Source organism: Pristis pectinata, chromosome 1, assembly GCF_009764475.1.
Source record: "Pristis pectinata isolate sPriPec2 chromosome 1, sPriPec2.1.pri, whole genome shotgun sequence".
NCBI lineage: Eukaryota > Metazoa > Chordata > Chondrichthyes > Rhinopristiformes > Pristidae > Pristis > Pristis pectinata.
The window spans coordinates 144,796,483-144,821,493 of NC_067405.1; the positions used below are offsets into that span (position 1 = coordinate 144,796,483).

Here is a 25,011-nt window from a genome sequence, read left to right on the forward strand (position 1 = left end):
AAGACAGAGTTGGCTAAAACAGACTGGGAAGGTAAATTAAAGGGCAAGATGGTAGATTAGCAGCAGCTGCCATTTAAATAGGTATTTCATAAAACTCATAAAAGGTATATTCAGGAAAGGATGCATTACCCTTGACAAACTAAGGTAGAATGGTATCAAATTAGAAAAACAGACATACAATATTGTGATTAACCATGGTAGTCTAGAGGATAGGGAAATATTTAGAAACCAGCAAATAGTGACTAAAATATTAGAGGGAGAAGGCAGAATATGAAATAATATAAAAACAGACAGCAAGAGCTTCTATAGGTATATAAAAAGGAAAAGTAGCCAAAGTAAATAAAAATAAAGGAACTGCAGATGCTGGAAATCTGAAATAAAAACAGAAGAGAAACACTGTAGAAAGAGAAACAGAGTTGAGTGTTTTATGATGCTTGAGTATTGAGACACTTTCCTGTTTTCAGCCTAGGGAATTAATAAAGAGAAACAGAAAAATGGCAGAGATTCTTACTAATTATTTTGGATCAATCTTTGTTGTAGAAAACACTGTAAACATCCCAACAATGATAAATAATCAGGGGGCTATAGGTAGAAAAGAACTTAAAACAATTTCCATCATTAAGAAAGAGTACAAGGCCAAAGACCAACAGATCCACTGGATTTAAAAACCTGCATCCTAGGGACTTAAGGGAAGTGGCTAAAGAGAGTTTGGCTGTAATTTATTAAAGTTCCCTGGATTCTGGAGAGGCCCCAAAGGACTGAAAAACCATAAACATAACACAGCTATTCAAAGAAAAGGGAGACAGAAAGCAGGAAACATAAGCCAGTTAGCCTATCATTGGGAAAATCATGAATTCGTTATTATTCAGGTAATAATTGGATATTTAGAAATCATAAGACTATCAGGTTAAAGGCAACATGGTTTTAGGAAAAGTACTTGAATTTGCACTGATAGAGCAGTGGATATTGTCTACATGGATTTTAGTAAGGCATTTGATAAGGTCCCTCATGGTAAACTCATCCAGAAGATTAAGATGCATGGGATCAGCAGTGACTTGGCCATCTGGAATCAGAATTGGCTTACCCATAGAAGACAGAGGGTAGTGGTTGATGGGACTTATCCTGGCTGGAGGTCCATGACTAGTGGTGCTCCGCAGGGATCTGTACTGGGATCTCTGCTGTTTGTGATATGACAAATGAAAACTTGATGGGTGGGTTAGTAAATTTGCAGATGTCACAAAGATTGATGGTGTTGTGGATAGTGTAGAAGGTTGCCAAAGGATACAGTGGGAGATAGATCAGTTGCAGATATGGGCGGAGAAATGGCAGATGGAGTTTAATTCAGCTAAATGCGAGGTGTTGCACTTTGGGAGACCAAGTGCAAAGGGGCAGTACACTGTTAAGGGCAGAACCCTTAATAGTGTTAACATACAGGGAGATTTTGGGGTCCAAGTCCATAGCTCCCTGAAAGTGGCTGAACAAGTTGATAGGGTGGTAAAGGCGGCATATGGCATGCTTGCTTTTATTAGTTGAGGCAGTGAGTACAAGAGTCAGGAAGTTACATTGCAGCTTTATAAAAATCTGGTTATAAAGATTTGGAGCATTGCATTCAATTCAGGAAGGATGTGGAGGCTTTGGAGAGGGTGCAGAAGAGATTTACCAGGATGCTGCCTAGATTAGAGGACACGTGCTGTAAGGAGAGGGTGGACAAACTATGGTCATTTTCTCTGGAGCAGTAGAGACTGAGGGGAGACCTGACAGAAGTTCATAAAATTATGAGAGGCACAGACAGTAGAGCCAGTATCTTTTTCCCCCAGAGTTGAAATGTCTAATATTAGAGAGCATGCATTTAAGGTGAGAGGGGGAAAGTTCAAAGGGGGATGTCACAGAGCAGTGGGTGCCTGGAATGCATTGTCAGGGATGCTGGTGGAGGCAGATACAATAGGAAGTATTTAAGAGGTTCTCAGATAGGCACATGAATATGCAGAGAATGGAAAGATATCGACCATGTGCAGGCAGAAAGGATTAATTTAATTAAGTGTCATTAGCTTAATTAGTTTGGCACAACATCGTGGGCTGAAGGGACTGTTCCTGTGCTGTACTATTCTATGTTCTTTAAGCATGGTGGAATAAGAAGGAACCTGTAGACGTAGTGTACTTGGATTTCAGAAGTCATTTGATAAAGAGTGCACAGGGTTGGGAATAATATATTGCCATCCTGTAACTCCTCCTTGAAATGTGTACATATGTTGGCACAACATCATGGGCTGTAGGGCCTGATCATGTGCTGTACTGTTCAATGTTCTGTGTGTGTGGGGGTCAGGTGAGTGCAAAAGTGGGCTTCCCTTCATCGACCAGCTTACCATAGTCATGATTTGGCTCCATTAGAAACTTCAGTCTGATGAGACACTGAAAGGCTACTGTTATCTGTGGACATGTACCCATCACAATTCATGCACTTTGATAATAAACTCACCAAAATCACCTCAAGGGCTGGCAATATGCCCATATTTGATAATGTCTTGAAGAACGAATCTCTGTTTTGAGGTTGCAAGGTTTGAGAAAATGCACAAAATTCCTTCAGAAAATTCACCTGAAACAAAAGCATATTGCGTTTTGCCGATCAATTAGTTCAAATAGCAACATTCATTCCACTCATCCACAAGACAGAAAATTTGCTCCAGGTATCACAAACATAATTCCATGTTTTTATAACATCTGAACACAATTCACCATGAGTGATGGGACATGGGACAACATCTCCAATTCTTTAGTCATTTAGATCCTTGACATATGTTGCTTCTTCATAGAATGCGCTAAAGAGCTGCATGCTGAACCCATTCATCATGCGTCAAATCTGCTCAGGTCTCCTACAGACATGGTCGACCATGTGGCAGTCTTAATTCTAAAGTCACACTGGTCATCCTGAAGTCCCACACCACCAGGTTCAAGAACAGCTACTTCCCTTCAACCATCGGATTCTTGAACCAACCAGCACAACCCTAATCATTACAGTTTAGCAATACTATGACCACTTTGATCACTTTGCACTAAAAATAGACTTTGGTTTTTTGTCTTAATTGTGTTCTTTCTTATAAAAATTGTATGTAATTTATATTTAATTTAGGTTTTTCATGTGAATGCTGCTTATACGATGTTATGTGCTTATGATGCTGCTACAAGTAAGTTTTTCATTGCACCTGTGCACACATATATTTGTGCATGTGACAATAAACTTAACTTTGACTTTATGCCTTGCAAAAGAATTTAATTGAAAAGTAGCCATTAATATTTTTACTTGCTATAGATATTGGCACATATGCATTATAAAAGAATCTTTCAGGAAAAGAGCTTGTAATTAGATAAACCACCACAAATGTTCACAATAAACATCTTAAAAACTAAAAAGTTTGTCAAAACTGTAACCTTTTCCCATTTTATCAAAGCACCACTGTAGGCAACTCTTGCCAAAGTCTTACCAAAAAGCTCAAACCGAAGACAGCATCAAAAAGTGATGCATGCTGACATGGACAGGCTTGAACAATGCTGGTTAAGAACATGCAGTTTTACGATAGATCTGTACTACCTGTTAATGTTCCAGGCAGTGGCCAGTGGAACAGTAAAACATGGGAATTTTGTTTCCTTCTGGGTGATTTTGGGGATTGTACATGTTTGAGTGGGAATTACCAATGCTGTTGCATCATAGTGCAATTCCCACTTTTAGCAGCTGGTTTTGGGTATACATACGCACAAAACTATGTGTTTATTTCAAGAAATCAAAGTACGTGTATTTAATCATCTTGGTTTGTAAATGGTACTGCTTCCAAAGACTACATATACAGGTATATTCCTGAATATTATTTGGGGATCTGAGTAAGATTTTTTCTCTACCCAGAGGGTGGGTGGAATTTGGAATGAACAGCCTGAGTGGATGGTGGAGACAAGAAAACCTCATCACATATTATCTGGTATCTGGATGAACACTTGAATTGCCAAAGCATAGAAGGTACAGTATGGATCAAACACTGGTAAATCAGATTAGTACAGATGGGTACTTGATGGTCATGGTAACCAAAGGGGTCTGTTTCTGTGCTGTATGACTATCTACAACTCTACTATCTTTAGTCCTGAGAGATAAATACCAGCCTAAAATGCAATTACGAAGGCATGCTCAAATTCTGTGCACATCCCCAATGACTCTTACATACTTTAGGTCATGTTCACACTTACCAGTTCCTGTCTTTTGTCATCATCTGTGCTATCATCCGTTAACTGTGCAAAAAGTTCTGTCAGGAACTTCTCATCTTCCTGGAAGTTGTTAAAAAGAAATGCAAGATGTACTAAATGAATAGATAGAAATCTACATCTAAGTCACAGAACTGGGATTTTTGTAAATACACCGATAATACACCGATACAATAAACCCACAAACCTATGACCAATGCAATGATGAGAAATAGATTTATACTTCAAAAGCTATAATCATTGTGACAATGAAGATTCTATCACTCAACGGCACTAAATACATTTGACTGTGGACGTCTAGTCAGTTAGGTATATCGATTTTCAATTAGATTCCTTTAGAAATACATTGAAATTCCACTTCCATACAAATAGGCAGGGTTGCAGACCAGTAACAATAAAGTTACAAGCTTGAAATTAATCAAAAACAAATCTGATGATTTTTGGGAAAGCAGGTTTAAAAACAAATAACCACAAATGTAGCCAAAGTATGATGAAGTACATTCACTAAGTGGTGTGTGTGTGTGTGTGTGTGTGTGTGTGTGTGTGTGTGTGTGTATATGAAATATTCATATCATGTCCATTTACTACATACACTCAGCAACACAACTGTTGATTTTGTTTCCTGCACCTAGAGACAACATTGTGAGACCAGGGTAACATTGTAATAGGTAAGGTATGGTGGCTGGTAATTACGGAAAAAATTAAAACCATGGTTGGGGGCTTGAATTCAAATGTTATGAAGGCATGAATTTATGCAAGTATAGGCAGGGTTAGGCCAAATGTTCCTGCAAGCCTGGTGCATCACCCCATAAGATCCTGTCCATTTCTTCTTCCAATTTCTAGTGTGCAAATTCTACCGATCTCAACCCTAAATGTATCAGGGCATCCACAGCCTCCTGAGGAAAAGAATTCCAAAGGTACATCCTCATTAAAGAAAGCTTTCCTTGCATCAGTCCTAGATGGCAAAATTCTTATTCTGAGAATAGAGGAATTAGCTTAACACCTCCTCTACCAATCCCTATGTCACAGAGATTGCATACAATTCTTCCAAATACCATGTGTAGGCCTTCATAGGACTATCCCTGATTTCAGGAATCAAAATAGCAAATTTAAGCTGCACTGACTCCAAGGCAAACGTTTCCTTTTAAAAAAAGGAAGGAAACCAAAACTGTACAGGTTAGTGCAAATGAGTTTTTGCCAATGCTCAGTACAACTTCAGGAAGACTTGCTTACTTTTGAACTCCTCTAACCCCCGGCACTAAAAATTATTTAGATCCACTTCATAGAACGCTATTCTGAAGGTGGCTGTCCTGCAGGCTGAGACTGCAGCTATTTTTCAGACAAGACACCGAAATCAAAGAGAAAAATGCCTACTAGCTGCAAAAACCAAGAATACTGACTGGGGCACGAAGAAGTTCTGGCTTCTTTGAAGCTGTCATCTCAGAAATTAGGAGAAAGTTAGGAAAGGGCACAATTGTGATTCTAATCATTCACTAAAGATTTCCAGTAACACAGCTAACTCAACAAACAAATTCAACCTCATTCTCAGGATTTAGTTTGAGGGAATCTGCTCATATCAAAAAATAGTCTACAGTACATCACTAGTGAGGCTACAACTGAAGCACTGATAGTTTGAAGATATGGAGGTATTTTTCCTGTGCTTTTGGTTATTGCATCTTAAAGTATGTCACACAAAAAAGACCGGTATGATTGCGAACACTGTAGCCATTTGGAAGTTTTTTTCTTAAATAAAAAGGAAAGCACCAGTAGCCAAAATATTAATGAATTCTACTCATCTACACATTTTTTGACAAGGTCATACTGGAATAGTTGAATTCTTATGTAAACTAGATCACCATCACTTGCATTAACATCTCACTAGCCACAGGAACAATAATTTTTAAGTGTGAATACAAAGGATGAAATGCTTGATGCAGTCCTCAAATTCTACAGATTTCAATAGAAATATTAATATAAACAACAGAAGCGATTTCTTTGGTTCTGTAACACAATCAATTTTGGAAACACTGGTAGAGAGGCATCTTCCAAAGTTCAGGAATGAGCTGAATGGAATTTGCTACTGATCTGGCTAATGAATTAATGCCATAACCTTCCCGAATTTGCCTGAAGTTTTAAAAGTACTGAATCCAGCCAAATGCACACACAATCCAATGCACAACTGAAATGATCTCTTAAAAACTTCTGAAGCAGATCAGGAACTGCAATTTTATTCATTAAAAATATCAAGGCAAAAGCAATTAAATATCCCGTTTTTCCACTGCTCCAGACAATCCTTCTGCAGACAAAACAGGCTTCTTCCTTGCATCAAAATCAAAACTAGGTTTCACCAAGGCTTCAAAAAGTTAAATACTTCCCCTATCATAGGGCTCAGCACCACTCAAGACAAAAATTTATTTTTATACACCACCCAATTTACCATAAGATAGAGAAGAAGAATTAGGCCATTCGGCCCAGTGAGTCTGCTCTCTCATTCAATCATGGCTGATTTTTTTTTCCGAGCCCCATTTCCCCACCTTCTCCCCATAACCTTTAACCACCCCCCCCCCCCCCCCCGCCCAACCAATCAAGAAGCTTATCAATCTCTGCCTTAAATACACCCAATGATTTGGCCTCCACAGCCCTCTTGGCAACGATTTCCACAGATTCACCACCCTTTGGCTGAAGAAATTCCTCCTCAACTCAGTTTTAAAAGGGATGTCTGTTTATTCTGAGACTGTGCCCTTGGATCCTAGACTCCTACTACTGGAAAAATCTTCTCCTTCTACCTTTTAACTCTTTGTTCATTAAAATAGAGGGATATGTGGGAGGAAGGGGTTAGATAGTCTTAGGTGAGGTTTAAAGGTCGGCACAACCGTGGGCCAAAGGGCCTGTATTGTGCTGTATTGTTCTATTTTCTATGTTCTATGTTCATCTTTCATGGGGTTTTATAGAACACAGAACAGTATTGCACAGGAACAGGCCCTTCAGCTCACAGTGTCTGTGCCAACCATTATGCAAATGAAACTAATCCATTTGCAGCAGTTCCAGGCGCCAACCACCCTGTGTAAAAAACTTTCCCCCGCTCACCTTACAGATATGCCATCAAGTACTTGACATTTCTACCTGGAAAACTGACTCTGACTGTCTACCCTATCAACACCTCTCATAATTTTATAAACTTCTATCAGATTGCCCCTCAGCCTCGAAAGCTCTGGAGAAAACAATCCAAGTCTGTCACAAGATCACAAGATAAGGGAGCAGAAGCAGGCCATTCGGCCCATCGAGTCTGCTCCAAGGAAAAGGGAAAAAGAAATGGGGTGGGAAAAAAAGAGAGAGAAAAAAAAAACTATTCTAATCCCATTTGCCAGCCTTATCCCCATATCCCTTGATACCCTGACTATTTAGATATCTGTCTATCTCCTCCTTGAACACCCCCACTGATCTGGCCTCCACTGCTGTGCGTGGCAAGGAGTTCCACAATTTCACCACCCTCTGGGTAAAGAAACTTCTCCTCATCTCTGTCTTGAAACTGTACCCTCTAATTCTAAGATTGTGCCCTCTGGTCCTGGACACGCCCACCAAGGGAAACAGCCTAGCCACATCTACTCTATCCTTACCTGTCAACATTTTAAATGTCGCTACGAGGTCCCCTCTCATCCTTCTGTACTCCAGCGAGTACAGTCCAAGAGCCGACAAACGCTCATCGTACTTAAGCCCTTTCATTCCTGGAATCATTCTCGTAAATCTCCTCTGAACCCTCTCCAACGTCAGCACATCCTTCCTAAGATGCGGGGCCCAAAACTGCGCACAGTATTCCAAATGAGGCCTCACTAGCGCCCCGTAGAGCCTCATCAACACTTCCTTACTTTTATACACTATACCTCTCGAGATGAATGCCAACATAGCATTCGCTTTCTTAACCACCGATCCAACCTGGTGGTTAACTTTTAAGGTATCTTGTATAAGTACCCCCAAGTCCCTTTGTACTACCGCACTATCAATCTTCTCTCCTTCTAGATAATAATCTACCCGCTTATTTCTACTTCCAAAGTGTACAACTGCACATTTCTCAACATTGAATCTCATCTGCCATTTTCTTGCCCATTCTCCTAAACTGTCTAGGTCCCTCTGCATTCTTTCTATTTCCTCTATGCTCCCTACTCCTCCACTTATCTTGGTGTCATCCGCAAACTTAGCCACACAACCATTTATTCCATCATCCAAATCATTGATGTACAAGGTAAAAAGGAGAGGCCCCAACACCGACCCTTGCGGCACACCACTAGTAACCGGTAACCAACCAGAACGAGATCCTTTTATTTCCACCCTTTGCTTCCTGCCAACCAGCCAATTCTCCACCCATTTTGCTACCCTGCCCATAATTCCATGACCTCTCATCTTATTAATCAGTCTCTTGTGAGGCACCTTATCAAAGGCCTTTTGAAAGTCTAAATACACAACATCTACCGCCTCTCCCTTATCCACCCTACCTGTGATTTCTTCAAAAAACTCCAATAGGTTGGTCAGACAGGACCTCCCCTTCACAAAACCATGTTGACTAGGTCCTATCTTGCCTTGCGCCTCTAGGTATTCGGTAACCTCCTCCTTGAGGATAGACTCCAATAATTTTCCCACCACTGACGTCAGACTAATAGGTCTGTAATTGCCTTTGTGCTGCCTCCCACTTTTCTTATATAACGGAACTACATTCGCTACCCTCCAGTCCTCCGGAACCATGCCAGAATCTATCGATTCCTGAAAAATAATCGCCAACGCCTCCGCTATCTCCACAGCCACCTCCTTCAGAACCCGGGGATGCACCTCATCCGGTCCGGGAGACTTATCAGCCTTAAGCCCCTTTAGTTTTCCAAGCACCTTCTCCCTATTAATCTCAATTGAACTCAGCTCCAATTCGTGAGACTCCTGACTAATGGGCACATTGCTTATGTCCTCCACGGTGAAGACCGATGCAAAATATTCATTCAATTCCCTTGCCATCTCACTATCATCCATTATAATACCTCCTGCACCGTTATCAATTGGTCCTATGTCAACCCGTGTCTCTCTTTTATTCCTTATGTATTTAAAAAAACTCTTAGAATCCTTCCGAATGTTGTCCGCCAGCTTCCTTTCGTAACTCATCTTTGCTTTCCTAATGACCTTCTTAGTTTCTCTCTGCAGATTTTTAAAATCGTTCCAATCTTCTGTTTTCCCACTAATTTTTGCTACTTTGTACGCCGCCCCTTTTGCTTTTATTTTATCCTTCACCTCCCTCGTTATCCACATCTGTGCCTTTTTTCCATTCAAAACCTTCTTTTTTCTTGGAATATATCTGTCCTGCATTGTCCTTATTTCCTGTAGAAATTTCTTCCATTTTTCCTCTGCCGTCCCTCCAGCTAACTTACTCCTCCAATCAATTTGGGCCAACTCATCTCTCATACCTTTGTAATTTCCCTTATTCCACTGAAATATCGATACACCAGTTATCAGCTTCTCCTTCTCAAACTTGAAACTAAACTCAATCATATTGTGATCACTTGTTCCCAGTGGTTCCTTTACCTTTAGTTCCCTAATCACCTCGGGTTCACTACACAGCACCCAATCCAAAACAGCCGATCCCCTGGTGGGCTCCTCAATAAGTTGCTCCAGAAAAACATCCCTTAGACATTCCACAAACTCACTCTCCTGAGTACTACCGCCTTGCTGCATTTCCCAGTCCACCTTCATGTTAAAATCCCCCATAATTATCTTCACATTGTCACTCTGACATGCTTTTTCTATCTCAATCTGCAACTTATGGTCCACTTCCTGACTGCTGTTCGGGGGCCTATATATGACTGCTATTATTGTTCTTTTACCCTTGCTATTTCTCAGCTCCACCCATAAGGATTCCACCTCCTCTGACCCAATGTCCTTCCTTTCTATTGATTTTATATCGCTACTAACCATCATGGCCACACCTCCCCCTCTGCCTACCCTCCTATCCTTCCTATATACTGTATACCCCTTGACATTCAGTTCCCAATCACATCCATCATGAAGCCACGACTCAGTGATTGCAACGATGTCATATTTATTAACCTGTAGTTGTGCCACTAGGTCATCTACTAGGTCCAATCTCTCCTTACAGCTAATACTCATTAATCTAGGCAGCATCCTGGCAAGCGTCCTCTGCACCCTCTCCAAAGCCTCCATATCCTTCCTGTAATGGGATGACCAGAACTGAACATAATACAACAAATGTGGCCGAACTGAAGTCCTATACTGCTGCAAAACGAGTTCCTTACTCTTATTCAATGCCCTGACTAATGAAGGAAAGCATGCCATACACCTTCTTTACCACCCTATCTACTTGCATCGCCACTTTCAGAAAGGCATGGACCCCAAGATCCATCTGTACATCAATGTTCGCAAGGGTCCTGCCATTTACTGTGTATGCTCTCCTTACAGTTGACTTCCCAAAGTGCAATACCTCACACTTGCCCGAATTAATCTCCATCTGCCATTGTCTGCCCATATCTGCAACTAATCTGTATCCTGTTGTATCCTTTGATAACCTTCTACACTATCCACAACTCCACCAATTTATGTTGTCTGCAAACTTACTAGTCAGCCCATCTACATTTTTGTCCAAGTCATTTATATGCATCACAAACAACATAGATCCCAGCACTGATCCCTGTGAAACACCACTGGTCACAGAACTGTAGTCAGAATAACACCCCTTCCCCACTACCTCATGTCTTCTATGGCCAAGCCAATTTTGAATCCCACACTTTGGTTACTTAATGAAAAAGCAACTACTGATAATTAACATTTTTAAAAACTTTAGAAATATGTCAGTGAATAACCAGTTCAATACAATTCCAAATTGTATTGAACTAGAGTCATTGTGTAAATGTTAAGAAACTCAAAACGGCAAAAGATTCTTGATCAGGAAGTAAATGCTCATCCAACAGCCATGAGCTAAAGGAAAAAAATGCTTTTACAGAAATATTACTGCGTTACGACATCGTGCAGACATGATGTTCTTTGCCACTTCAATAGTTGATTAAGAATAGGGGATGAGGACTCTTTTGAAATAATGGGAAGATATCATGAGATTCTGCTATCATACTTGGTCCAGTCTTTTAAGGAAACCATCATATATTACCACCGTCAGTTTATTCAAGAAATCTACATCAATTAGTTTTTTGTAAAAGCTCTGCAGCCTTGACACCGTGATAATTTAATATTTTTTGATTTCATATTTCAAATATATTGTTGAAAGGGTATAAATAAACCAACCAGCTACACAAGAAAGTAGTTTATAAAAAACACAAATTTCTGATAAGTCTGTTCAACTTTTTCCATTGTCAAATGTATAGACCAGTTCCCTGCTCAAGCCTGTTTTCTTCTGTAAATGCATAGTGAATCCAATCGAAACAAAATTAAAATGATCTTTGTCATTACTCTGAAAGAATTGTTCTCAGGATGTCTTAAAAGTCTTAATAGTGAAGTTTTTTTTCTGAAGTGTGAATGGTGGACAATCAATTACTATGGTGCTAGTTATGGTTTTGGGATGCATGTTGGTCAAGGAATAAGAACATCAGAATTGGGAACAGGATCTATCCCTTCAAGCCTGCATCATCACTTATCAAGATAATGGCTGATGGAGGATCTCAGCTCCATTTTGCTGAACTATTCACGTAGAATTCTGAATACTAAAGATAATTAAGGATAATCTATTTTAGATGAACTAAACAATGGCGCCACCACGGCCCTCTGGGGTAGAGATTTCCAAAGATTTGTCATGGAATTTCTCATTTCAGTCCTAAATGGCCTACCCCTTATTCTGAGACAAGCAGAATGTTTAGCAGTGTAACAGCACTGAAGTAACTTAGAATAACAACATGTTCAAATGTTACAGCAGTGCTTGAATATAACATTTAACAAGTTTGCTTTTAAGAACCACTTAAAAGGGGGAACAAAAACATTTTTTTCCAACCAAATATGGGGACAATGATATAATGTTGACCTTCAACATAAATGAAGCCAGATGGCAACATGCTTCTCAGTTTAGATCTCAGCTGGATATGTACCCTCCCAAGGCAATGCTACAAATTTGGAAAATTTTGCATTGCTGATGTATAACATGGCAACTCAAATTCTAGTCACTGTTACTGTAAAACTTTATACATTGAATGCAGTAATAGAGATACGGTAGTTGACTGGCAAAAGCAAGGTTAATAAAGGCAAGTACACAAATTACACAAACTATGAAAGGTGGATGTACATTTTCAATTTTATAGAAAGCAATTAAATTCGGCAAAATGGCGACATAACAGATGAATAACGATTGGATCCATTGCGGTGTCCTATTTAAATTAGCAGCGGGAGATTCTCAAGGACCTAGAGTACAAGCAATGCTGTCTGCTTAAGATTCTGCACAAATATTCAAGTCATAAGATTAACATTATCTTCCTCTCCTCAAGTGAACGCAACATGCCACAAAGCAGTGATCTGCTATGAACTTTGTCGGGCAGCAAAGCCCCAGGTTCCAGACGCAAGCACTTGAGCTCAGCCATAACTCCTCCTCAAGAAGAGGGCAAAAACCAAGGAAGTTCTTAAGGCAAAAGGTGAAATACTGGAATATCTACACCAACTCACAGATTATTGCCCAGGTCTGCATCATATAATGACAACAAGAAAAGCATTAACAGTGTTGTGGACCAGATCAATAAACAATCCACTGGGAAATGGGTGTTCAAGTTGCAATATAGTCTGATCAGCCATTTATGGACCTACAGATAAAGTATTCTTTGAGAGTCAATCATCCTCAACTCTAAGGGATAGTCAGTGAATGAATAAACAACTTACATAACATAGCTTCAATAATTAAAGGATAGTTCAACAAGTTGGTGCAGATGAGAGATTAACTTTTCCGATTTCTGTGGGTCAGGAACTTTCTGTAAGCCCTGTAAGCAGCTAGGAGACCATCTGAGTAATTTAATTGTTTGATTTTATACTCTATCCTAGAATGATTCTTTACTACAAAGTAAAGTATTGAATTACTAGCAAAGTAATCTGATGTTTTCTGATGAGTACTAATCCCCTCCACTCCACATCAACCTACTTAGGACAGGTCAAGATTTGCACTAATAGTCCAATGCTTTCTAACCTGCCCTCCCATTCTCCGCTCAACCAAAAACTTTGACTGCCTGTTCCTATCAAGTTCCAAACACTATTAGTGACCTATAATAGCTCACATTTCTGTCTCTCTTCATTATCAATTGCAAGAACATTAGAACCCAACCCCAAGCTCCACTTTCCACCCTTCATTAAAGGTCTTGTTTAAAATTTCTTACAAAATTTCTTTGTGGACTTGCCATTGCACAACCCACATCTTCCCAACCCCCTAATGTCTATAACCTTTCCTTGTAGGTGAGGTAGAGAGAGATGAGCAAAATCTTATAAGTAAAAGTCAGCAATCTATAAGACTGAGGATGTGAACATACATAGAACAGTAGGGCACTGGACAGGCCATTCGGCCCACAATGTCGTACCAATCTTGATGCCAATTTATACTAAATGTCCTCTTCCTGTGCATCATCCATATACCTTCATATTCATGTGTCTATCTAAAAGCCTCAAATTCTAAACTGCCCATTTCCACTACTACCCCTAGTAACCCATTCTAGGCACCTACCACTTCTTGTATAGAAAACTTGCCCCTCACATCATCTTTAAACATTCCCCCCCTCTAACCTTAAAAGCATGTCCTCTGATATTTCTATTCTGGGGAAAAGATTCGGACTGTCTACCCTATCTATGCCTCTCATAAATTTTAAAAACCTCTATCAGGTCTCCCCTCAGTCTCTGATGCCCTAGTGAGAACAACTCAAGTTTGTCCAACTTTTGTGAGATAGAATGAGGATGCCAATCCTTAGCTAAAATTACCTCAGAGGCAGCAATACAGAAATAACATCAGTTAAAAGCAAAAAATCAGTTTTGGTTTTCTAATCATAATTTTACTTCATCACTGATGAACCAAGAAATATCTTTTCATAAAACCAAATGCAACCACATTTCCTTTTAAGATGGCTGTACACAGAGAAGTTTAAACAGGGATAGGTTTAATGTGGCTTCTCAATTTAGAATAAGCATTGAAAACTTGCCAATTTAGCATTCATCATCACTATTCAAGATAAAAATTTGCACTGAAATCAATATGCTTCTGGTGTGCTTTTAACTTAGCACTACAAATTGGGTTCAATGGTATCAAAAGTCTTGAAATATTAGTGAAGACCATTACTTCATTCCAACATTAAAACAGGTCAAAAATGCATACTCCAGAAAAGGTTTGCAAGGACAAAAATCTACATTTGTATTGCCAAATGTTTTTAACTAATTCAGAAGTTTCACAGATCTCGCATTAAAGTCCGGTGAAATACCTGTAAGGAAACCAGCATCAAAACTTAGTCATATCTCTATGCCATACTTGGCCAATTTTTCCTTTGTGTGATGAAAGATGCAATGTGCTTACCTGAAGCATACCAACTATTTCAACTTTATTAAAAAAGATGAAGGAGTGAAGTGTTGATAACATGTTTTCCTCAAATACGGAGGGGGTAGGTAGAACCATATCCTGTATGTACTGCACTCTGTACGTCTGATGGATTTTCTGTTTAAGTTCTGGATCAGATATGGGAATCACCTCTTTAAACTTAGCTGTCTTTGTCAGGAATTCTCTGTGTTTTCTTGGCAGGGATAAAGAAGGGTCATATTCTAGGCATCCTATTACGTCCATTATACATTCTTCTGAAAACATGACTTCAAAAAGTGCAGTTCTGTTCAAAAGGAAAATTCCCTTGATTATTTCGTACAAGTGGTGTAGTCCTTCGACATTTTCCAAGTCCTCACACACGTGAAAAAGTTCCAAGAGCTTCTTAATATAGCCCTCATTTTCCAGTGCAAGTGCAAGCTTCTCTCGCCGCAGGGGTGAAGGTAGCGATGCAGCAACCAGTTCTGCCAGCTCTTCCAGTCTGCTCAACTCACATGGTGGAAGCTCCAAACCTGGAGATGACATGTCATCGAAACGCTCCTCCTCAGACTCGTCCACAAGGTCCTGCGTAATGTCCACTGAGGGATCCTTACCTTGAACCTGGCAGGAAAGAACAAGCAGAATTATGTTGGAGTAAAATCTTTGAAGTAAGGATGCAAGAGTTAACAGCATTTATTGTGACTTAAGAATATCAACTAAAGATACAATTAATTGGGAGATTCTGTGGTTAGAAAATTCTTCCTTCATACTCAGATGTTCTTGCAATTAATTCTAATGGAGTTCACCAAGGATCAAGACTGGAAATGCTGCAGGCAGAAAAAAAACAGCATACCCCCAGCAAACTAATCACCTTGTTTTTGGAATCCAGTGGTCCTGATGAAACTCAAATTCAGCAGTGGCAAGCAGATTATTAAAATTACTAAGTGCTGCTTGATAGCACCTGCCGATGACATCTTCCATCACTTTGCTGATGACAGGATAAAGTGAATGGCTGGTAATTAGCTAATTTGCATCTGTTCTGCTTTTTGTGAACAGGAAGATGCCAGTATTGTACTGAAACAGTTTGGCTGGAGACGTTCTTTGGTATTATACCTCAGATCCTATCTGCTCTCATAGCCTTTGTTGTATCCAATGCTTTCATCCATTCCTTGATATGTTACAGAGGCAACTGAAAATCCACTTCCATGATAGTGAAGATCTGAGGAAGAGGCCGAGATGGATTAACCACTCAGCACTCTGAAATGTACACGGTTGTAGATGCTTTGGCTTCTTTATTTTTCACTGACTAGGCCCCAAAATTGATGAGGATGGGGTATTCTTAGAGCCACCTCTTCCTGTTAGCTGTTTGATTGCCCATTATCATTCACATGTGACAAGTCGGAAGAGCTTTGATTTGATCGTGATTGTGAGATCACTTTGTTCTACTACATGCCTTTTTCCCCGTTTAGTTTGCATGTGTTATAGCTTCACCAGGTTGGCAGCTCATTTTTAGGTATGCCTGGTACTGCACTCCTTGTTGATGCAATGGTATACTGGACTACAAGGTTATGGATTGTGGTGGTGTACATTTCTGCTGCTACTGATGGTCCAAGGATATCACAGCTGGGCAATTTTGAGTTCGTCTCATTTAATGCCACAAAAAAAAATGCAGGGTGCTCTCAGTGTGAAGAAAGGACTTTGTCTCAACAATGACTGTGCTGTGGCCACTTCTCCCAATGCTTTCATGGATGAATTCAAATGCCACAAGTAGACTGGCAAGGAGAAGGTTAAGTTGTTTGATGTGTCATGTTGATTTATTCACATGCAGACCAATTCTGGGCACCATGTTCTTCAGGAATGGCTAGCTCACTCAATGGTGACACTACCAGGTCATTCTAGGTGATGGATACTAATATCCCCTTATCCAAAAATAGATTTCATAATTTTGCTATTTCCTGTGCTTCTGCTAAATGTTATTAATTGCACATGTATGGCAAAAGACATAGCTAAGACAGCAAGTACTAGTTTACCCGGCAGAACAAGGTAATTTTAATCAGAATCACATTACAACAAATTTAAATCAAACAGATGAACTTTTTCTTCCAAAATCTGATAAATTACCAAAACATATATATTACAGACCTGCACAGGAGAAAACAATCCAGTTGTGTTGTCAGCGTACATTTCTATCAAGGCAGAATTATAGGAAGCAACTTTATAGCATGAAATTTTGCATTTCAGTCCACTTTCTTTATAGCAACTGCAGAGTTTATATCCTACCACAGTACTATTTATTTTGAACATATGATACAATATATCATAACCTCAGGACATTTCTAAATAGTTATTAGTTAATGAAATACTTTTGAAAGGTAGTAACTGCTGTAACATTTACAATCTCAGCAATCAATTCATGTGCAATAAATAAATCATGTGAATTCAATTAATTATGGCCCCTTCAGTTCATAATCTCATCCAAAAACACAGTGCAATATTCTGTAGAACTTCAACGAATGTCATTATCAATTTATATGCTCAAACCCTAGAACATTGCTTGAAGTTGCAAGCTTCTTGTCTAGAGGAGAGAATGGTACCAGCCGAGCTATGCCAAAACTATAATTTTGAGATGTTTCTTTCCTTAGCACATTCTTCAAAGGCAAATTAACTAACTTCAGTAGGCTATCATGCTGTGGCTAAATAACAGAAACCACTTACTGTTTGTAATTAGATGTAAAGTCATTGTCATTTTCTCCACAGGTGCACAGAGAAAGAAAAAGTGTGCCCTGAGATAAGCCAAAATGGCAATGACCAGGGACTGAACACAGGAATTCTTGTCCATATAGTTCAGTTACAAATAGCACTTTTAAGTTGTGGAGCACCACAGCACCCTCACTTTTCAACTTATCCACTTATTTTCAACTTATATATGGAGGCCCAGCCACCATTTACTGCTCATCTCTGATTACCCCCAACCAACTCCAAACCTTTTCAAAAGGCCAGGTCCGTTCAGCCAACTACATTGCTGTGGGTCACAGAGCAAGATTTACTTTCCTGAAGGACATTTACAAATCAGATTATTTCTGACAATCCAGAAGCTTCATGTTCATCAATGATACTTGCTTTTTAATTCCCAATTTACTTAGCTACTTGGAATTGATGGGATTTAATACTTCTCCAAATTTTTCTGGACAAGCATTCAGAGTCCAAGCCTCTGAGTGCTAATAGTTTAACCAATTTGCTATCAGTATACTGAAAGACAGAGCAGACTACATTTAATTAGGGACCTTAATTACAAAACAGGATTGAAGGTACAAGCATACTACACCGAGGAAGTGATTCAATGCAGCTGACCACGTATGCTTTGATTTAACCATAGTGCAGTCATGTTAAAAATTAAATAATGTGCAAGCATTTATTTTTAAACTGGTAAGAACAAAGAAAAGCACAAAGAGAAAATGGGTTTTCAAACCCTGCAAAGCACTTGAAATTACTTAGAAAGTGCAATCACTTATTATGTAGGCAGTAGCTAATTTGCACATAGCAAGATCTCACAAACAGTGATGACATTGACTGGGTATTTATCTGGTTCGACAATGTTGCCCGAGGTTAGAATGCTTACAAGGACGTGAATTATAGCTTAAGCTTATTTTTAAAGTTTAAGAAAGTAAGAAGAGCACATAGGACTTAAAAACAAAATCACTAGAGAAGCAACCACAATCGCCATCAACCTCTAAAATAACTTTACAAGACAGACTCATACTTCAATATGCAAATATCAGGGGTCACTTAGGAAGATGGGAAGAACATTTTCTACTGACAACTATCGAAGGGGATGTTATCAATGAGTAACAGATAACAAAAAACTGAAAGTGAAGAGACTGTCCTTGATGTAGCTCTCATTATAGAAGGGCCAATGTAATGGGCCTAATAGTTCACTGCATTCCAAAAATTCTGTTTCAAGAATTCCCCAAAATTGAGTTTACTGTAACAAAACATGGACAAGGGAAGACTGCAAGAGGGGGCAGGGCAGTAATTTGATAATAGATTGAAGGAATTGAAAATAATTAACCTTCTTTCATTCTTACTCATCTCATGAATGTCTTTTTCAGCTTCTGAATGCCAAACTGCGAACCTTTGTATTCCTGAAGCTGAACAAGCCACTGCCATGACAGCCCAAAAACAGGATTTCAATATTCTCAATCTGATACTAATATAAATATAAGACCACTACGTAGTTATCATACAACTGCAGTGCTGTTTTACACCACTGACTGGAGTTACTTCCTGTATGGGAAAGTTTTCCCTCCATATTCATTGGGGGGGGGGGGGTGGCGGTGGCGGGAGGGAGGGAGGTATTACTGAGAGGTAAATCAGCTAATTCCTGCCCATCTTAGAAGTAGCTACTTTCAGTAGGCAGTACAAAGAGAGAGTCTTGATAAAAATATATTTACTTAGACACATTGTGGTGTTATATAAAGGCAAGCTTGGGATTTTGATTATCAGTGGTAAGTTAAGTCAGCCATTCTGAATTTAATTTACTCCTCTCATTTTGTTTCTAACCAAACACCATCATTGAGTCCTTCACGTCAGCTGCAGTTCAATCAACTCTACCACACAGAATAAGATATTTGGCAAATAAAGAATATTTACTTTAAATTAGTTAGTGCAATAAATATAGCAGTACACCATTTTAATACAAGTAGCATACAGCAATTCCTGTACACGCGGGAAGACAAAAGCACGAGGGCATTCTTGATGAAAACAGTAAACCGTGCTGAAAATAGCCATTACATCATTCTACACAAACAGCACCATTTTGTTATTTCAGATTTTAAAAAAATCCTGTAATTAAATCTATTCCTGCTCCAATTTTAGCCCATGTTATCAATTTTTTCTCCCACTCCACCCAAACCTATCTGTTTATTTTTTTTAAAAAAATAGGGCAAAATGTTGTAACTGTAATAGATCTTTTCTAGGTTAAAAAACAAACAGTGCATGTACTTGTGTTTTTTCTAGAAATCTTTGAGTTTAATTATAATTTTAGGAATATTCACAAATATAGCACTGTTAAATACAGAAGGAGGAAAAAAATCCTGTTTGATATCTGACCCATTCTCTAGAATGAGTACATGTGATCATTAGACGAGGAGAGAACAGTCTTGTGTGGATTAGTTCTCCATAGTCAAAATTCAGCAAACAGAACCATTTAGGCCAACATTAGAAAAATGGAAAGCATCTGAGGATGTTGGTACCTGCAAAGCTAGCATGAGTAAACAGTACAAGGCCACATCCAAGATGCCCACTGTCACTCTCAGTACAAGTACAAAAAGAACCCATTCAGTCCATTTTGGCTCCCTGTAGAGCAATCTATCCAATCTCACTCCCCCACTCTTTCCCAGGTTCTGTATGTCAGGTCCACCGCAAGTCCACCAAATTCTTTTTTTGAGGTCTTGAGTGGCTGCGTTCACCACTCTTGTAGCCAATGAGTTTCTGATTATTACCATTCCCTGCATGAAAAAACAAATTCTTTACATCACCTGCATCTTCCACCCTTCACTTTAAACCTCTTCTCCTTGTCCTTGAACCAGTTGCTCTTGGAAACATCATTCTGTTTATTTCAACCAGATTTTTAAAACAATATTACGGTTTGTTGCTGCTGCAATAGGATTCAAAAGCAGCAAAGAGCAGTGAAGTTACCCCAAAACAAAAGCAACATGCTGCAGATGCTGGAAAATCTGAAATAAAACAGTGGAAGTACTCAGTAGATCATTTAAAAAAAATTATTATCCATTCAAGGGATGTGAGATTCCAGCCGAGGGAGAGACTTGATAGAGGAATTTAGATTATCAACAGGTTCAAATACAATGGACATAGAGAACATATTTCCAGTTTGGGCCTGACCATAAATAGAAGCCATAAATATATAAAACTGTTGACAATAAAACCAATAGAGTGGCTAAAATAAATGGAACATTGTCATATATTTATCCATCTTTCCCTTAAATGCCCAAGAGGGAAAAAAAATCAATTGTACTGCTTGGGTCAGATGGTTGTAGAAGGCACAACACAGGATGGATCACTTGGGTCGAACAGTCTGGTTCTAAGCTGTCCCTTCTATGTGATTCAATTTGATGCCTTTTACCTGTTTTTACACCTGTACACAAAACAATCAACTTCTAGACAAAATTGATTTCTTGCAACACTGCCATAACAGAACACAAATATTTGCAGAGATTTGTAACTTCTGAACCACTAAGTTACAAATTCAACCTTCAGCAATTTACATTATTGTCACTTACAAAATGAACAAAATTTTATACCAATGAATTTAATATTTGGAAAAATAATTTCAACCCAAAAGCTCAAGGATCAGTTTATTAAAAACAGAAGCCCCAACAACCTGAAACAGTGACAAAGTTTCAATAAAATAATCATAAAAGAGAGTTGGTGTCCTAGAAGGGGCAGGCGCAGTAGTGTAGCGGTTAGTGCAGTACTACTACAGTGTCAGCAACCTGGGTTCAAGTTCAGCTGCCGTTTGTAAGGAGTTTGTACGTTCTCCCCGTGTCTGCCTGGGTTTCTTCCAGGTGCTCTGGTTTCCTCCCACATTCCAAAGACGTACAGGTTAGGAAGTTGTGGGCATGCTATGTTGGCGCCGGAAACGTGGCGACACTTGTGGGCTGCCCCCTGAATACTCTACGGAAAAGATGCATTTCACTGTGTGTTTCAATGTACATGTGACTAATAAAGATATCTTATATTAAAAAGATTCAACATATTCCAAAATGACAGAATAAACTTGATTTTATGGGTTTTAGTATTTTTGAAAGTGGATAAGTTACCAATCTCATATAAAATACATTTCAGACTGTGAAAAGAAGCAAGGGAGGAAACAGCAGAGGCTCTGACTACAATCTTCAGTCCTCAAAATACAAAACAAAACTCAGAAGTTGTAAGTCTGAAATAAATACAGGAAAAAGGTCAGGCAGCACCTACAGAGAGAAACAGAGTTTACTTTTTAGATTGATGACCTTTCTTCAGAACAGTTCTGATGAAAGAACATCAATCTAAAAAGTTAACTGTTTTTCTCCCCACAGATGCTGAATGACCAGCTGAGTACTTGTAGCATTTTTTCACTCCTCCCTGTCTATAGCGGTACTCTCAAAGGATAGAAAGACTGCTGATATTACACACATTAAAAAAAACTCAGAAGGGGAAAATAAAGAATAAAATCAGGACAGAAACGATTTAACTTTAGTGGTAAGCACATTATTGCAATCAGTTTGAGGGAATAATAAAATTTATTTTAGAAGGCATAGATTAATCAAGGATAACCTGGATAGATCTATTAGGGAACAATATGACTATATTAAAGCTACTTCCTGCACTCGTAAGGAACTCAAAAATTTTGTTACATTTGTTGCCAATTTCTAACTTCACACTGTCCTTCTGAACTCTCTTTCTGGATCTCTCTCCATCTCAGAGAATGATAAGCTACCAACATCCATTACAAAGCTCACCCACAGCAATCTTGACAATGCATCTCCCACCCAGCTTCCCACAAGGGCTCCATTCCATTCTCCTACTTTGTCTATCTCTGTTGTATCTAAGATAAGATTTCCTTATTAGTCACATGTACATCGAAACACACAGGGAAATGCATCTTTGCATAGAATGTTCTGGGGGCAGCCCGCAAGTGTCGGCATGCTTCCGATGTCAACATAGCATGCCCACAACTTCCCAACCTGTACGTCTTTGGAATGTGGGAAGAAACCGGAGCACCCGGAGGAAACCCACAGACACAGGCAGAACGTACAAACTCCTTACAGACAGCAGCCGGAATTGAACCCAGGTTGCTGGCGCTGTAATAGTGTTACACTAACCGCTACACTATGTGACAAGACATCTTACACAGGTGCTTGTGAGACGTTCCCTCCATGACATTCTAATCCACTCCTTCATTTCCCCATGCAACAAGAAATGTAACACCTAATCCTTCACCTCATCTCTTTCCACCATCCAGGAGATGCAGTGATTTTCTTGTTATTCTTCCAATCTAGTTTATTACATTCAGTCTCCACTACACTGGAGAAACCGAAAGCAGATTAGGTGACCACTTTGCAGAGTGCCTTCATTCAGGTGATAGGCCTGACCATGAGCTACCAGTCTCCCATCACTTAATTCTCCATCCCACACCCACCTATCTACCTGTGGCCTCCTGCACTGTTCCAATGAGGTCCAATGTACAGTGGCATGCAGAAATTTGGGCACCATGGTCAAAATTTCTGTTACTGTAAATAGCTAAGTGAGTAAAAGATGACCTGACTTCCAAAAGGCATAAAATTAAAGATGACACATTTCCTTAATATTTTAGGCAAGATTACTTTTTTATTTCCATCTTTTACAGTTTCAAAATAACAAAAAAGGAAAGGGCCCGAAGCAAAAGTTTGGGCACCCTGCATGGTCAGTACTTAGTAACACCCCCTTTGGCAAGTAGCCAGCTAAGAGTTTCTCAATTCTTGTTTGGGGGATTTTTGCCCATTCTTCCTTGCAAAAGGCTTCTAGTTCTGTGAGATTCTTGGGCCGTCCTGCATGCACTGCTCTTTTGAGGTCTATCCACAGATATTCAATGATGTTTAGGTCGGGGGACTGTGAGGGCCATGGCAAAACCTTCAGCTTGTGCCTCTTGAGGTAGTTCATTGTGGATTTTGAGGTGTGTTTAGGATCGTTATCCTGTTGTAGAAGCCATCCTCTTTTCACCTTCAGCATTTTCAGCAGTTGTTTGCTTCCAGAATTTGCTTGTACTTAATTGAATTTATTCTTCCCTCTACCAGCGAAATGTTCCCCGTGCCACTGGCTGCAACACAAGCCCAAAGCATGATTGATCCACCCCCGTGCTTAACAGTTGGAGAGGTGTTCTTTTCATGAAATTCTGCACCTTTTTTTCTCCAAACATACCTTTGCTCATTGCAGCCAAAAAGTTCTATTTTAACTTCATCAGTCCACAGGACGTGTTTCCAAAATGCATCAGGCTTGTTTCGATGTTCCTTTGCAAACTTCTGATGCTGAATTTTGCGGTGAGGACGGAGGAAACATTTTCTTCTGATGACTCTTCCATGAAGGTCCTATTTGTGCAGGTGTCGCTGCACAGTAGAACAGTGCACCACCACTCCAGAGTCTGCTAAATCTTCCTAAAGGTCTTTTGTAGTCAAACGAGGGTTTTGATCTGCCTTTCTAGCAATCCTATGAGCAGTTCTCTCAAAGTTTTCTTGGTCTTCCAGACCTCAACTTGACCTCCATCGTTCCTGTTAACTGCCATTTCTTAATTACATTATGAACTGAGGAAATGGCTACCTGAAAACACTTTGCTATCTTCTTATAGCCTTCTCCTACTTTGTGGGCATCATTTATTTAATTTTCAGAGTGCTAGGCAGCTGCTTAGAGGAGCCCATGGCTGCTGATTGTTGGGATAAGGTTTGAGGAGTCAGGGTATTTATAAAGCTTTGAAATTTGCATCACTTGGCCTTTCCTAACGATGACTGCGAACAAGCCATAGCCCTAACAAGCTAATGAAGGTAAAAGTTATCTGAGAGCTCAAATCTCTTGGGGTGCCCAAACTTTTGCATGGTGCCTTCCTTTTTTCACTCTAAAATTGTACAAGACAAAAATAATACACTAATCTTGCACAAAATTTTGAAAAGAATGTTTCATCTTTAACTTTGACTTTTGGAGATCAGTTCATCTTCTACTCACTTAACTATTCACAGTAACAGAAATTTTGACCAGGGGTGCCCAAACTTTTGCATGCCACTGTATAGAACATAGAACACTACAGCACAGTACAGGCCCTTCGGCCCACAATGTTGTGCCGATATTTTATCCTGCTAAGATCTATCTAAGCCTTCCCTCCCACATAGCCCCTTATTTTTCTATCATTCATGTGTTTATCATTATTTTCTATCATTAAGAGTCTCGTAAATGTCCTTAATGTATCTGCCCCCCACAACCTCTGCTGGCAGTGTGTTTCACACACCCACCACTTCTCTGTGTACACTTGAGGAAATGTTCTTCATCTTCTGGTCAGACAAGTTGAAGCCTGTGGGACTGAATACTGAGTTCAACAGATTCAGGCAACTCGCTTTGTATCAGAACCGACCATAGACGATAAGATTATTCGACTGCAGTATTATCTGGGTTTTTCCTCTCTCCATAGACAGTCCTTGATCTGCTAGGCACTTCCAACATTT

General features: G+C 39.5%; 1 protein-coding gene across 2 annotated transcripts in view; it reads right to left on the bottom strand.

The window, feature by feature from the left end:
* smek1 (SMEK homolog 1, suppressor of mek1 (Dictyostelium)) overlaps nucleotides 1-25,011 on the bottom strand; it is a 115,057-nt gene that overhangs the window by 32,126 nt on the left and 57,920 nt on the right. For both annotated transcript variants that reach the window (XM_052039395.1, XM_052039304.1), the window contains exons 4-6: nucleotides 14,771-15,388; nucleotides 4,231-4,308; nucleotides 2,477-2,593 (exon numbers count right to left, since the gene is read on the bottom strand). In XM_052039395.1, coding sequence (XP_051895355.1) covers nucleotides 2,477-2,593; nucleotides 4,231-4,308; nucleotides 14,771-15,388 — 813 coding nt within the window. The remainder of the gene's footprint in view (nucleotides 1-2,476; nucleotides 2,594-4,230; nucleotides 4,309-14,770; nucleotides 15,389-25,011) is intronic.